Source organism: Atractosteus spatula, chromosome 26 (genome assembly GCF_055471065.1).
Source record: "Atractosteus spatula isolate fAtrSpa1 chromosome 26, fAtrSpa1.hap1, whole genome shotgun sequence".
In the NCBI taxonomy this organism is placed as follows: Eukaryota; Metazoa; Chordata; class Actinopteri; order Semionotiformes; family Lepisosteidae; genus Atractosteus; species Atractosteus spatula.
The window spans coordinates 3,490,829-3,504,093 of record NC_142731.1 but is presented as its reverse complement, the minus strand read 5'-3'; the positions used below and the strand labels follow the sequence as shown (position 1 = coordinate 3,504,093).

Sequence of the window (13,265 nt, the reverse complement as noted above, 5' to 3'; positions counted from 1 at the left end):
AGGAATAGACATGCTCAGGAACTGAATTAGCGTGAAGGTTTTTCATGACAAATGGCAATCAGCAAGCATATAGCCTTAGAATGTGTTCACCAGAGAAGACAAAACACGTTTAGAAACCGAATGCTGCTTTAAAAATTTCTCTGTACCTTTATTTTCTATGATTCAGAATACAAAATAATCAGTGTCAAATGTGTTAAGAAGTGGAAAGCTAAATCGTGTAAGACAATAAAATCATGTTTTGTATATAGTGATCACAGTTGGTATTGAAAATAATTTTTAAAAACACAAAAAAAGATTCAAATTAATACAATGAAAACTTACAGTGAAATAGAACATGTTTTCAAAATATCTGCTGAAATGAAAGCTACAGATTTCAAAATGCTTAATGTGTTTTAACATGCATTCAATTTCAAAAGAACAGGATTGGTTTTCACTACCATGCTACATGGTATGACGAAGAAAATAATTCAATAAAACAAACAAAGGTGTGAGGGGAAACTCATTCTGCTTCACCTTCAGGACTGCTCTCAGGAATCATACGCAGGACGGTCAGAAGGGCTGCTCTCGGGTGTCTGAATCTTCGAGCTCTTCGAACACTGCAGTGGATCCATAGGCGGGGTGTGAACCCACTAGTGTCGCCTCTTCAGCCCTCCTGTAGCCTCTGCTTCTCCACCATTTAACACCGTAACCCACCCCAGCAATGAGCGCGACAAGGATCACCGTGACTGTCACAGAGATGGCAATGGTGGGCCCTTCCTGTGATGGTGCTCTTGCACGGCCCTTGGTGAGGCCCCTCGCGTTTGTGGAGCTGACCAGGGTCCAAACCAGACTCCCGGGCTCCTTCACCCAGGTCCTGTTGCCTTCCGAGTGAAGTGTACGGACCTCGGGGCTGGTGAAGTTGAAGAGGGGAGCGTGGTGAAAAGGCGGCAGCTGAATGGGTGGCAGCCTACCGGCAAACAGTTCACCAGCCTGAATGCAGTACATCACCTGGCAGCCGTCGCTCAGAAAAGCCTGGTGCTGGCTCATGCCAAGAGGGCACTTCATTGCGTAGCTGGTAGGACTGTCCCTGTAGAAGAAATACTGCTGTATGCCAGGAGCCTGCGTATTCAGATGGCCTGCTAAGGGGTTACCTGTTTTACAGCTGAAGAAGCCCCCGAAAGGCACTGCATTTATACCGCCCATCTCATAGTCACTGCTGACACACACGCCCAGGTCCTCAAACAGTCTTAAAGGATAGAAATAAGGAGGACAAGCGTGACTCTGAGTTACAGGATTGACAGCCCCTTTACTATAGAGCCCACCAAACAGGACACCAGAGTTCTGAGGCACCGACTCTAACGCTGCACACCAATATGAGGAAACATAAATCTCATAATAGTATACTGTTGTTTGGCAATTTGTATCACAGCCAAGAAATAAGAATGCACAATCTTCTTTGCAATCAGTATGCCGCTCGGGGATATGATAATTCACACTGTTTAACAGGACAGGAGTGTAACTTGGTGGGCAAGAGAAGTCCCCTGTTAGAGGGTTTTTGGTAAAATAAGACTGGCAAAGGCTGTTGGCAAAATCTATCTTCCCATAAGGAGGTAAATGGAATGAGCAGGTTTGGTAAACTCCTCCAAAGGTAAAGTTTGTGTTAACTGAATGACACGAGCCATCATCTATATTAGCCTGAAAGTTGAAGTTTGGCGATTTTGAATCAAGACACCCTGGGTGGGTGTTTACAGCATAATAAAGGTTTATTGCCTTGTCCAGTGTATTTGCTATCTCCTTCACCATTGTCTCAGGCACCTCCGGTAAGCGCTCAGGGGTGATGAAGAAAGGCAGGGGCAGCCCAAATTTGCTGACAGCCACTAGGTTGTTCGAAATACCTTCTTGCCATTTGGCCAAAGTAATTCCAGGGTAAAAGGGAACACCGCCATGACTCTCAATTTTTGAGTCAGTTGTATTTTCCTGATATTTCTTGGTCATTTCATCTTCAGTTTGAGCACTCCCATGAATTCCAATATTGACTGTACTAAAGAAAGACACTGCTGCAGAGGCTGTGACAGATGATTTCTGTTTGGCATTGTCCAGTAGAAAACTCTCACTGACCTGATCTTCTTGCACTAGACTTGCTCCGGCATCTAAACTGGTGAGCACATGGGTGCCGTAACGCAGTACCAGCATTTCAGCCAAGTAGAGAGCCCTCTGTGTCTGGTTGCTTGCCAGGCACTGAGCAATTTCAAGGAGCTGTTTCTTAAAGGTGATGTCAAATGAGAAATCTGGTCGGGCTTTTACAGAATAAATTACATTTCTCACTTGAACCCGAGTTGTTGAAGTCTTATCATAAACATTGTGGATCTTTGTTTCCTCTAATTTCTCGGAAAACTTGCCATTCAGGACTTTAAGGTAAGACGCTTCAGCATTGACATCATTGGAAAAAGCATCCTTGTACGATTGCCAGTCTTCTATCAACTCAGAATGGATGTCGATGTTAGTTTGCTTTTGTGGGATCACATAGACCTCATCTGGGATCAGGTACTGCCTGTCTTCCGTGGTCCTGCAGCGAGAGTAGTTCATATTCATGACTATTCCCATGTCCTTGTTCCGTATGTTGTCCCATCCTCCTCCGGGCAGAACTTCCAGCACAGAAAGCTTTGAGTTGCAGTCCTGGAATGTAAAAGTCTTAGTCTCGCCAGTGAGGGTGCGGAGCAGTACAATCCAAACCACAATCATCTCAGTCCTGTCAATCATTTTCTTAGGTTTGAACACCCAGCTAGAAATGCTCTCTGAAGAGTGTCTGGTGTATATCTCAATATATACCCTGAGAAATGCACCAGAAACCAGAACTGAATCTATAACAAAGCACAGGAGTACACCAAACCACTTTCAGTACTTCTTTAAATCTTGCAATACATACTGGAGATTTTTACAGGGAAATTACGAAACATGAAAATGCTTCCCATTTTGTTTGTTCCACTAAATGTTTTTTTCCATTAAACAGATATTAGGAAAAGAGATATAGTGAATTAGATATCCAAATTCTTAAAAGGAATTCAAGCTGTTCCACTGAGTTTACAAAGAGTTTAAAGAAAGTACATTGGCAATGTAGATTTTGTACAAAGATTTAAGTTGAAAAGCCTGTGGACAGGCTGCAACATGCCTAAGTTTTACAGTCTGCATATTCCATGTTTAAAGGTCTACAGTAAACATCTCTTTCAAAAGATTTCCATTAAATCCATTTTCTGAACTGGCACATTTTAGGTCAAATTCATTACCTTTTTGAATTATGTGGTAATTTGTGTTACAATTGTTTTGTTTTCGGTTTACATGTAAAAAACATTGCCACGCTAACCCATTGTGCGATTATCACAAGACTTGAGCAGTACCAAATGACAGAAAATGCTAGTGATCAACCCACACCCAGTCTATGTCTAACAATCAAATGAATGGACTGTCAATCAGTGCAGGACGAGCATCGGCACAGCAGCAGAAGCATCTGCTAGAGCTATTAGGCTTTATGGAAGACCTCAAAATAGAAGAAAATGAATTCATTGTGCAGACTGCAACTAAAATTTACATGACATTTATATACGCTTACAGTCTCCCTGAGACTTACACCAATAACGTTTTAATCAACAAATGTATTTGTTTTTTTTATTTAAATGCATTCTACAATATCTTTATTCTCCAAGCTTAGCATGCAGTAAAAAAACAATGCCTCTTCAATGGTTCTGGTAATGTCAGGATGACACAGCGTCACAAGACTGCATGGCTGGTGGTGTTTTCTGACAGCCCTGGTACAGCATTGCCTAATAAGACATGCAGCATATACTGGGGAAACCATGGAGGTTTCACTGAGGAACTGTGTAACATGATTTGGTGGTAGTAGGACAATAGCATGGGTATCATTTCTGTCTACTGCACATGCCTACTGTACAAGACTATACCCTCTCGGACATTTTTCAGATGTTCTTGTGGCAGTACCTCGGTGTTTCATGCATTTAAATAAGGACTTTCCTTTTCATATTTACACACCATACTCCACACATTAAAGGGGAAGATATTTTTGTTGGGAACAATTATATATTAAAAATACTTCTTATTTCTTAGAGAATTTTCTCATATTTTATGGCTCTCCAGTAGTATCTAGTGTTTAGTGTTATCCTAAACCTTTTGTCATTTTGCTTTCAGTCAGTTAAAATGACTTTGCTTTTACAAACCAAGGCAGGGGGAGCTAGAGATCTATGGAACCTAAGAAAGGTCCTAAATGCTGAATACTTGGTAAACAAGCACTTTGTTGTGCAACTGTTGTCTTTCATTAGTTTGAAAATATAGCCAATTCAGCTGATTGGGGACTTAGCAACATAACACTACTGTCCTATAACACACAAAATAGAAATAAAAAAACAAACTTTATATCTATCATTTTAATATCTCATCTTCCAATACGTGAAAGTTAATAATTTATATTTAAAATAAATAATAAATTGATAGTTTAATAAGTTACATTCTAATTTTTTATTCTTCAAGTATAGTTTAGCAAATTCGCAGTGCGGTTACATTATAACCTGTTTAAAGCAGTGTGTAAGAAGCTAATACTTAAGCTTTAGCACCTTTGAAGGGAGTTGTTTTCAAAATGACTCTGTCAATATATGATAACATGTATACTTGACATGCTTTATACTGAGATAGAGCTATTCGTATCGAGCAGTACGTTTCCCTCCATATTGTCCTTCCCCAACTCTCTGTTTTTCTCTGTTCCCCAACTCGCATTATTTAAAATCCACAAAACACACTTCATTGGCTGTTGCAGAAATTTAAATGGAAACAGAGTTTTTTTTTTCTCACAGAGCCCTCCTAAAACAGCTGTATGATGCTGGTGTACAATGGCATTCATAAAATCTTGCTAGCTTTCCACAAAGAATGGATCTTCAACTGTTAATGTCTTTTTGTACAAGTTCCATTAATCACGGATGATTTGCTTAAACATGTTAAGACTGAATACCAGACTTTTTACATCTTCATTTAAACACCTGCAGTAAAGGGTTATTTAAAAACCTATAAGAGCTGCACAAAAAGAGAAGAAAAGATACTTGTTTATGTTTCAGGTTAAGCAATACCAAAAACTCAAGCCACAGCTTTCTTGACTTTTATTTTTGTTTCTGACTTATATTTACAGGTAGACCATAACGGATGCTGATCACTCAAAAAGCAAGCACCATTACTGAATTTCTGTCACTCCATCCTCCAGTGGTAACCCAGCAGTAATCCATGGATGAAAATATTATCCAGTCTCACAACAGACTCCTGGCTCCTGGCTCAGCTTTCTGTAATTTTGGAAAAATAATTTTTTCCTCCTCTTAAGCAATGTTAGATACCCTGTGATAACCTGTGTTCTTCTCCTGTCTAAGCATTATCAACTAATCTCTTTCAACTTTTTTTGTATGATATTAAGAATTTGAGTTGTGTGTAGTAAGTACGTGTGGTAGCACCAGTACATTATTTCTAGTTATAGTATAACCTCACTACATCTAAACATGACTAGCCTGGCTTTATAAAACCTATCATGCCCTAGGTTTAAATCTGAATGATTGTGGCTATATATCTCAAAATCCTGTATAGATGCTATTCCATTTCATAAACGATTCCGCACTATCTAGGTTACTATACCTGTGCTTCATTCACCGAAGGGTTTTTCAATAAATGGTCTGTCAATTTCACTCTTGAGTTCAGCTTATGTACATGAACATGGACAGAATCCATCAACACTGTTTCTGTCCATATATGAACCACACTTACATGTTTCAGTGCCCAGACTCCTGACCCTTGTGTCCTCAGAGACATTTGAATTGTGTTACAGCTGCACAGCTCATTAACTGAAGTCTTAATGAAACTAATTGTAAACTGTTGATGGTTCAGATTAAAAACTAAATTGTATAGGTAACTTGAAATCAGTGGTTTGTTAGCCCGTGAAACGAGAAGGAAAATCTAATTAAGCAAGGTGTTAATTCAATTAGGACTTGGATTAATTAAACAATGGGATGTAAGTCTGCGAAGGCATTGCCTAATTCGTTGTAAAAATTTTTAAGCTGGTGAAATAAAAAAATATGAAATCAGCAGTGGTCTTAATATTGATTCATATGACACCACAATTCTTTATTCATCTTAAAGTGATTCTTTTATTATTTTGTGCTATTTTCTAAGCAATTAGGAATCAGCATTGTTCATTTTTAATTTATTTTTTTATGCTTAACTTTATCAACATAAAATTGATTCTACATTATTCACTAGCTTGGTTGACCCTGTAAGTTGTGTCCTGAAAGACTTTAGACAAGACGTACCTTCTCTTTCCCCTGACTGTTCACTAATAAACCAATGACAAGAACACTCAGCTGTGAATATGGCAAGGGCATGTATTGATAAAGCGAAGACGTGAAACCTCTTGTCACAAAAATCCTTGAAATGTCTCAGATGCTTTCATTATTTCAAAAACTGATGAATGGCAAATACAATATACATGTATATGCAAATGACAAAACGTGAACTTCTGAGCGGAGCGAGTGGTGGGGGAGCTCTGGGTGGAGCCCCTAGTCAAGACATCATTGTAGAAAGTTGCACTGCAGCAGATAATAGGCACAAAGCTGGTGGCACAGGTGGAGTCTGCTGATAACCCACTGCAAGAGCAGACAAGTAGACCCTGCGGATGAGACAGGTTCCCTATGTTCCACATAATTGTCAAGACACCTCAATTCCCTGTGGCAATTTCCTGTGGTTATTTCCTTGACAAAAATTTAGGTGTCAGGAACATAATTCAAGAATTTTTCAATTGAAGCTGCTATATGAGCATGCACATGAGGTAACTGATATCACAGAAACACGACTAACACAAAGTTCAGGCTCATTGTAAGGAGTCTGCTGGGACATAGAAATCATTAAAGGGAAGTTGTGGGTTATTTGTTTGAGGGGGTGGTATTTAAAACTAGGATGGAATTATTGGCCTACAGTTTCAGATTACTAACCCAATTCTAACAGTGTCATTATGCAATCCAAGCACATATTCTCCTAGGAAAAACATATTTAATGCATTTTAATGCATTTATTGGCTTGAATGGCTGCAACAGTTTGCAGTCTGCATTGTCTTCATTTTTGGCTTATAAAGTATCTATAGTTTATCTATAGTTTATAGTTGGGAGTTGAGTCAACATGCATGAGATAAATTACTATATATGCTAAAACATAAAAAAGAAAAAAGAAGAAAAAAACAATTTATTGCAATTTATTGCTCTTTTTGCTCACTGATCATGAATTATATATATTTAATATTTAATATATAATATATGAATTTTCAGTCATTAATATTTTACTACTATTTCTGTTTTAACACTACTTTTTAGAGTCAGAGCATGTTTCTCACTTATTTGGCAATAAATTACCTTTGTATTTATTTGTATATCTAGCTTTTTTCAAATCTAATCACCGTTTATTTTATGAATGCGATGAGGTCTTTGTTCCTTTTTGGTGCTCAAGTTGATCATTGGTTGATACTGGCAGCTGATACTGGCAGGTGCAGACCGCTTTTCCCCTGCCTTTCTCTGTGCAGCTCCTGTCTTTCCATTTAAGTCAAAGAAAAGAGAAAATGATTGGAAAGAGAACTGGAGCCAAAGGTCTGTAGCCTTGATTCTGTGCTTGCTGTTGGCTGTTGGTTGTTAATGGGAAGAAAGACTTTATCTTGGTTGGAATGAAATGCCTCTCAGCTAGATTTGTAATGTGTTTTGGATCTGTATATTATCCAGCCATCCATTTTCGAACCAGTGGGCGGGAAGCAGTAGATACTGGGCAGGATACACCCTGGATGGGATGCCAGTCCATCACAGGACATCCATACAGACGCAGACACAAACATAGGCACACTTACACCCAGGGCCAATTTTCCCAGAGTCCTATTAACCTACCGGTATGTCTACCATGGGCGGAAACTAGAGCACCTGGAGAAAACCCATGTGCACACAGGGAGAACATACAAACTTCACACAGGTAGAATGCCAGGTCTGGAATTGAACCGAGGGCCCCAGCGCTGCGAGGCAGCAATGCTAGCCTCTTGATGATTGATAACCCGATTAATGTACTATACATGAAAATGGTCACAATATTTGTTATATACAGTATAATTGTGAAGTAGTAAGAAGTGGCTGTGTTTCATAACCACCTGTTAATTGGAAAAACCCGTGAAATTAAGAACTCAGTCCAATTGAGTAATTAGCACTCAGAGAGAGTGAAATTCCAGAGCTGTCAAGGTTCTGTGTGGAATTACTCAGCTAATTAAAAGACTCATAAAAACAATTATAAGTATTTTACAACTGTGTTTCCAGAGGACTGTTCTCAGTGGCAATGTATTAGGCTGGCTTACAGGCTTGTGGGGCTCTGTGAGAAATACTTGACAAAATACAGCTTCAGGTGTACTGAGGGACATCACAGGTGCTGGACAGGTGGGCTGCATAGCAGTTAGATTGCCACTCAATGGGGTTGAAGTGTACTGCTGAGGAACAGGGATGGCCAACTGGCCAGAAGAGTTGGTACCTGGAGGACCAGGGCATCGCTTTTCAAAGTAGCAGCATTATCTTCTCCCATCAGCCGAGAGAGGATGCTAGAGGGTACAGGTTGAGTCCAAACTACCCCCTGTCACAGACCTTTCCTCTAATTTCAGAGGACAGCTCTGATGAGACATCTCATCTAACTACAGACGCTGTTGGAGAGATGATGATTACCAACTGATCCATTATATTAGAATTAAAACTGTCTTCTTCCCCGTTATTTTAAAGTGTTATTGGTCTCACTATAATCTACAGTCCATCCATGTCATGGGGCAGCTGGAGTCTATTTCTGGACGGGATGCCAGTCCATCACAGGACAGACACGCACATACTCACATCTAGTGCCTAATTTCCTAGAACCAAATTTACCTACCACCATGTTTTCAGACTGTGGGAGAAGAATCTGGGGGAAACCCACGTGAACATGGGGAGAAAATGCAAACTCCATGCAGATGGCACCCCAGATGTGGAATTGAACCCTGGACCCTAGCACAGGGAGGCAATAGTGCTAACCACTGTGCCTCGGTGCTGCCCCAAATTGAAATTTTGCTGTACAATTGCTCCACCTGTTTTGAGTGTCAGGGTTGGTGAAGTATTAGCCTTATTTGTCACTGATGTACTCTATGTTTTCTATGTCAACGCAAGTGCAGAACAGCGATGCTGTGAAAATACTCTGACTACGTGGAAAATGAGGATACCCCCCCATCTTCACGTGCATGAGGGAATCCCCAACTCGTAAACAAGGTGACAGCAGAAATGTCATCTTTGAGATAAGACACACTGCTCCTAATGCAGTCATGGGCTTGCACTGAAAACTGTTCAACTTCAAGTACTGGCAGCCGTCCATAGCTAAAAGGGTGGAGGGGGTAACTTAGATGGGATAGCCCCTTTGCTTCAAGATGTCCCGTCCTGATAATGTTATTTGCCCTCGAAGAAGGGTTTATCTCAACTAAAGACCAGCAAAAGTAGTTGGAGCGTTCGTGGTGGTGGTGGAGGCCAGAGATTATGGGGGAGAAAGTGACTCAGCCATTTGGAAGAGCAGCTGGGTTTCTTGCCGCCCGTCTCTTGGCATAGCTCACACTGTGCTGCAGATCCGAACCCGCGCACAGCAAAGGAATCTGCATCCACTGGCTTTGTCGCCCGAACGGCTGGCTGTTCCTTAACCAGGTAAGAATGGTCTTCCACTTCTACATGCAATAACAAATAATTCAGGGTTTCTTGTGTTCATATTTGGGAAATCCTTTAAATTAAAGCACTAGTAGTAGTAGGATTCCATTTTGAATCTATGAATGGGCAGGAATTTGAAATGATGCTTCCAATAAGTGTTGAAATTCTGATGCCCTAAGAGCCATATTGAAAGTAGAGTAAATCCAAAACAATGTCCAAAATGTGTTATGGCTAATGATGTGATTGCTTTGAAGACAGCATTTTGACACATCTACACATACATCCTACCGCAGGAAAACAGGCCAATGCCAGGAAGAGATAACTGTGGCTAGATGTGGTTGAGAGAAATTTGTCAGGAAATTCTTAATGTTATAGTTCACTCCTAGTAAGCAAGTGAATTGCCTTATTGGGGAGATAAGGGGCTTTTGTGGTTTTGTGGTAGCGGTATGCAACATAATCTTTGTTTTATTTCTAATTCTCCACTTTTTTTTACAGCTCATATTGATTAATGCAAAGATACATTAAGTTTTTTTAACATGTTTCTAACCATTTTTTCTCTATTGATAAGGCTGTCCCTTGCAAAGTAAAACTTTAAAAAATACATTTTTAACAGTCTTTGCACAGAGTGCGCATTTCAAATCAAGGGATTCAGACGTACATATTTGTGTAAAAGAAAATTTTAAACTCTGAATTAACCATACAGCTTGTTTAGTTTGTTGAAGTAAAGGCTGTTTCACAATTGTGAGATTCTCTGTCACTCAAAAGTCCTCTTAAAAGCTTGAGGCAAGTGGATAAGAACGTGTTGGTTGTCTCTGTTGAAACAATATGAAGCTAGATTTTTAATATATAGGACGCTAAAATACATTTTATATATCTTTATGCATATGCACAATCATGCATACACAAGTTGACTCTGTACACATGAATATAGAAAGCATAAGACAGAAATGATCAATTTTCATTTGGATGTTTGTATTTTAAACTAACAGGATTTTGCATATACTGTATGAATATGTGTTGTTTTTTTACAGTTGACTCAACTGTTCCTCATTACTTGAGCTAAGGCAGTTAGCAGTCAACTCACACACCAAGAAATCCACCATAATGTTTGTCTCATACCTCTTTTAAAGTTTCAACCATGTCGTATACAACACGAAAAGAAACATTTGGTTGCCTTTTACACTGACTTTTTGTCAGGGACAGCATGAAGAAATAAATTAGACTTTCACTTTTAGGTTTATTAATTCGGCAGACACTTTCATCTAAAACAATTTACAGTATAATCTCAACCAACCATGTTTTCTGCTGTTGTGCTCATTAGTAAGCTAACCAAGCTGAGTTATCTTTCCAGGTTATGCAAGTTGATCCCAGACAGACTCAATAAAAACTCCATCTCACATCAATGGCATCCAGAGAATCCCCTGGGGTAAGTCCTGTAACAGGGTGGTCTACTTGAGTCCTTCAAGACCACAGTCCATGGTAGTCTATACTATATACTATTATCCTATACGAAGCTTCAGCTTCAGACTCTGAAAAGGTTTGAGCAAACCAGTACATGATTACTTCAATTCAGAACGTTGACATAATAATAAATGTGAAAACTGTAACTTCCAGGGGCTGGAGTGGAGTATACGAACATAGGCAAGGTTACAAATGAGAGGAGGCCATTAAGCCCAGTTAGCTCAATGTGGTTGCTAGTAGCTAATTGATCTGAAGATCTCACCTACTGTAGCTGTTTAAGAATTAACATTATGATCACAGCTGTATACAGAAGTCTTAAATAATGCATTAAACAATTTTATAATCCTTTTTTTAAGTTCTTCCCTTTAGCTGTACAGTAGATCCTAACATTCTTTTGTGATTTTACTGCTTCAACACATTGTCTAGAAGATTAACATATTGTGTTAATATAAACACCAAGTCTTTTCCATAGATAGTTCTCTCAGGATCAGTGTTTCTATCTTATACAGTACCTATAGTTTGTGTTCAATCATAAAAAATCATAAGATTTAGGGAGAAAGCCTGCCTAAAAACTTACTGGCTGCATGCTTTTTCTTTAAAAATACTTTTGAAGGTATAATAAAATCTAAACACAGCATTAAAATTCAAGTCTTGTGATTCATCCCTGTTGATTAATTCCACATTGAAATTCTGCAAAGCTCTGAATAAGCATAAGAAAAGTTACAAATGAGAAGAGAGCACTCAACTTACCTTGCTGGTCATTTGTTTCTTGTCTCTTATCGATCCAAAAACCCATCAATCCATTTCTTCCAGGTCTGCAATGAATTAGCACTTACAGTTTGCTTGACAGTTTGTTCCATTGGATTTCATCTTTCACCTCTAGTTCATTACACAGTAGAAAACGTGAACAATTACTTCAATCAGACTTACATCGTAGGACCTTCATTCTTAAAATTAGAAGGCTAGACAACATACTGTAGCTCCTTACTGGATAACATAAGGCAGTTCAGGTTTCTTAAAGTGTCCTGGAATCCTGATTCAACTGGTAATAGTAAACACCTATAAGTATATTGCCTGAGCTCTACAGCCAGAATTGCATTGTTCAGGCTGATAGTATAGTGCTGTTTAAATATTTCTTGAGAATATGTTATAGACAAATACAGGTAAAACCAATACTACATTCTATAAGGTAATTACAAATTACAGTTTATAAAAGTATAAAATAATAATTGCAATGGACATTATATGCTTTCCCTTATCAGGCAACCCTTGACTTAAAAGTGCAAGCTGTAAACTATTGCACAGAGAGCATTCCATATACAATATGTATAGAATTATATGTTCGGGCATCACTAAGTGTTGTGATGGCCAGCACTGCCGCCTTATTGGGTTCTGGGTTTGATTCTGCGATTGCCTCACTCGATATGATAGACTCTTCAAGAAAAAAGTGCCATAGAATAATGCTTCTGCTTAAAAAACAGAAAGAAATATTGTACAAAGGTATGAAAGTACTTTCACTCAGTATATACATATAGTAACATGACTTCATTGAAGCCAACACCAAGTTTATGATGTTCGAACATAATTCAGGGAATTTCTTTCGTGGCATATACTATACATACTGTAAGCGGTGCCCTGTCCAGAGTGTACCCTGCCTTGTGCCAGTTGTGTGCTGGTAGAGACTTCAGCTCCCCTGCGACCCTGATTTAAAGGAAGTGATTAGAAAATGGATGGATGGATAGTTTCCATTATGGAGAAATGTTTTTTAGCAACATCAAAAATAATTAATATTAAAGCGTTTAAACTGTTTTTAAAGGAAAGGGGTGACTCAAAGAGTTATGAGATGGTGCTGAGAATGTCATATTATGATGTATTATTTAGATAAATGCAGTAAATTATAGCAGGGTTGTAAAACGTTGGAAAACTGAAGGAGATTGTGTCAATTCGACAATTGCAATGATCGCGAACAGGATGGCATTTTAAAATCTAGTCCAAAACATTACACCTTGTTAAACAGAAAGTCCTCTTCCACCAGACTGGGAAGTTAATATGAAATGG

General features: G+C 38.9%; 2 protein-coding genes across 4 annotated transcripts in view; one reads left to right on the top strand and one right to left on the bottom strand.

Annotated features, from left to right (window-relative positions):
* Positions 1-123: 123 nt before the first annotated feature.
* Positions 124-2,818, bottom strand: LOC148814609 (macrophage-expressed gene 1 protein-like). The gene has a single exon (XM_088906192.1). It carries the CDS (start codon positions 2,737-2,739, stop codon positions 550-552), a length of 2,190 nt encoding a protein of 729 aa, XP_088762318.1. The 5' UTR covers positions 2,740-2,818; the 3' UTR covers positions 124-549.
* A 6,722-nt stretch (positions 2,819-9,540) lies between these two features.
* Positions 9,541-13,265, top strand: part of slc4a1a (solute carrier family 4 member 1a (Diego blood group)) — a 30,254-nt gene continuing 26,529 nt past the window's right edge. The window contains exons 1-2 of one of the 3 annotated variants that reach the window (XM_088906425.1): positions 9,541-9,746; positions 11,098-11,172. In XM_088906425.1, coding sequence (XP_088762551.1) covers positions 11,149-11,172 — 24 coding nt within the window. In that variant the 5' untranslated portion in view covers positions 9,541-9,746; positions 11,098-11,148. The remainder of the gene's footprint in view (positions 9,747-11,097; positions 11,173-13,265) is intronic. The other 2 variants (XM_088906424.1, XM_088906427.1) reach the window with 2 other exon arrangements.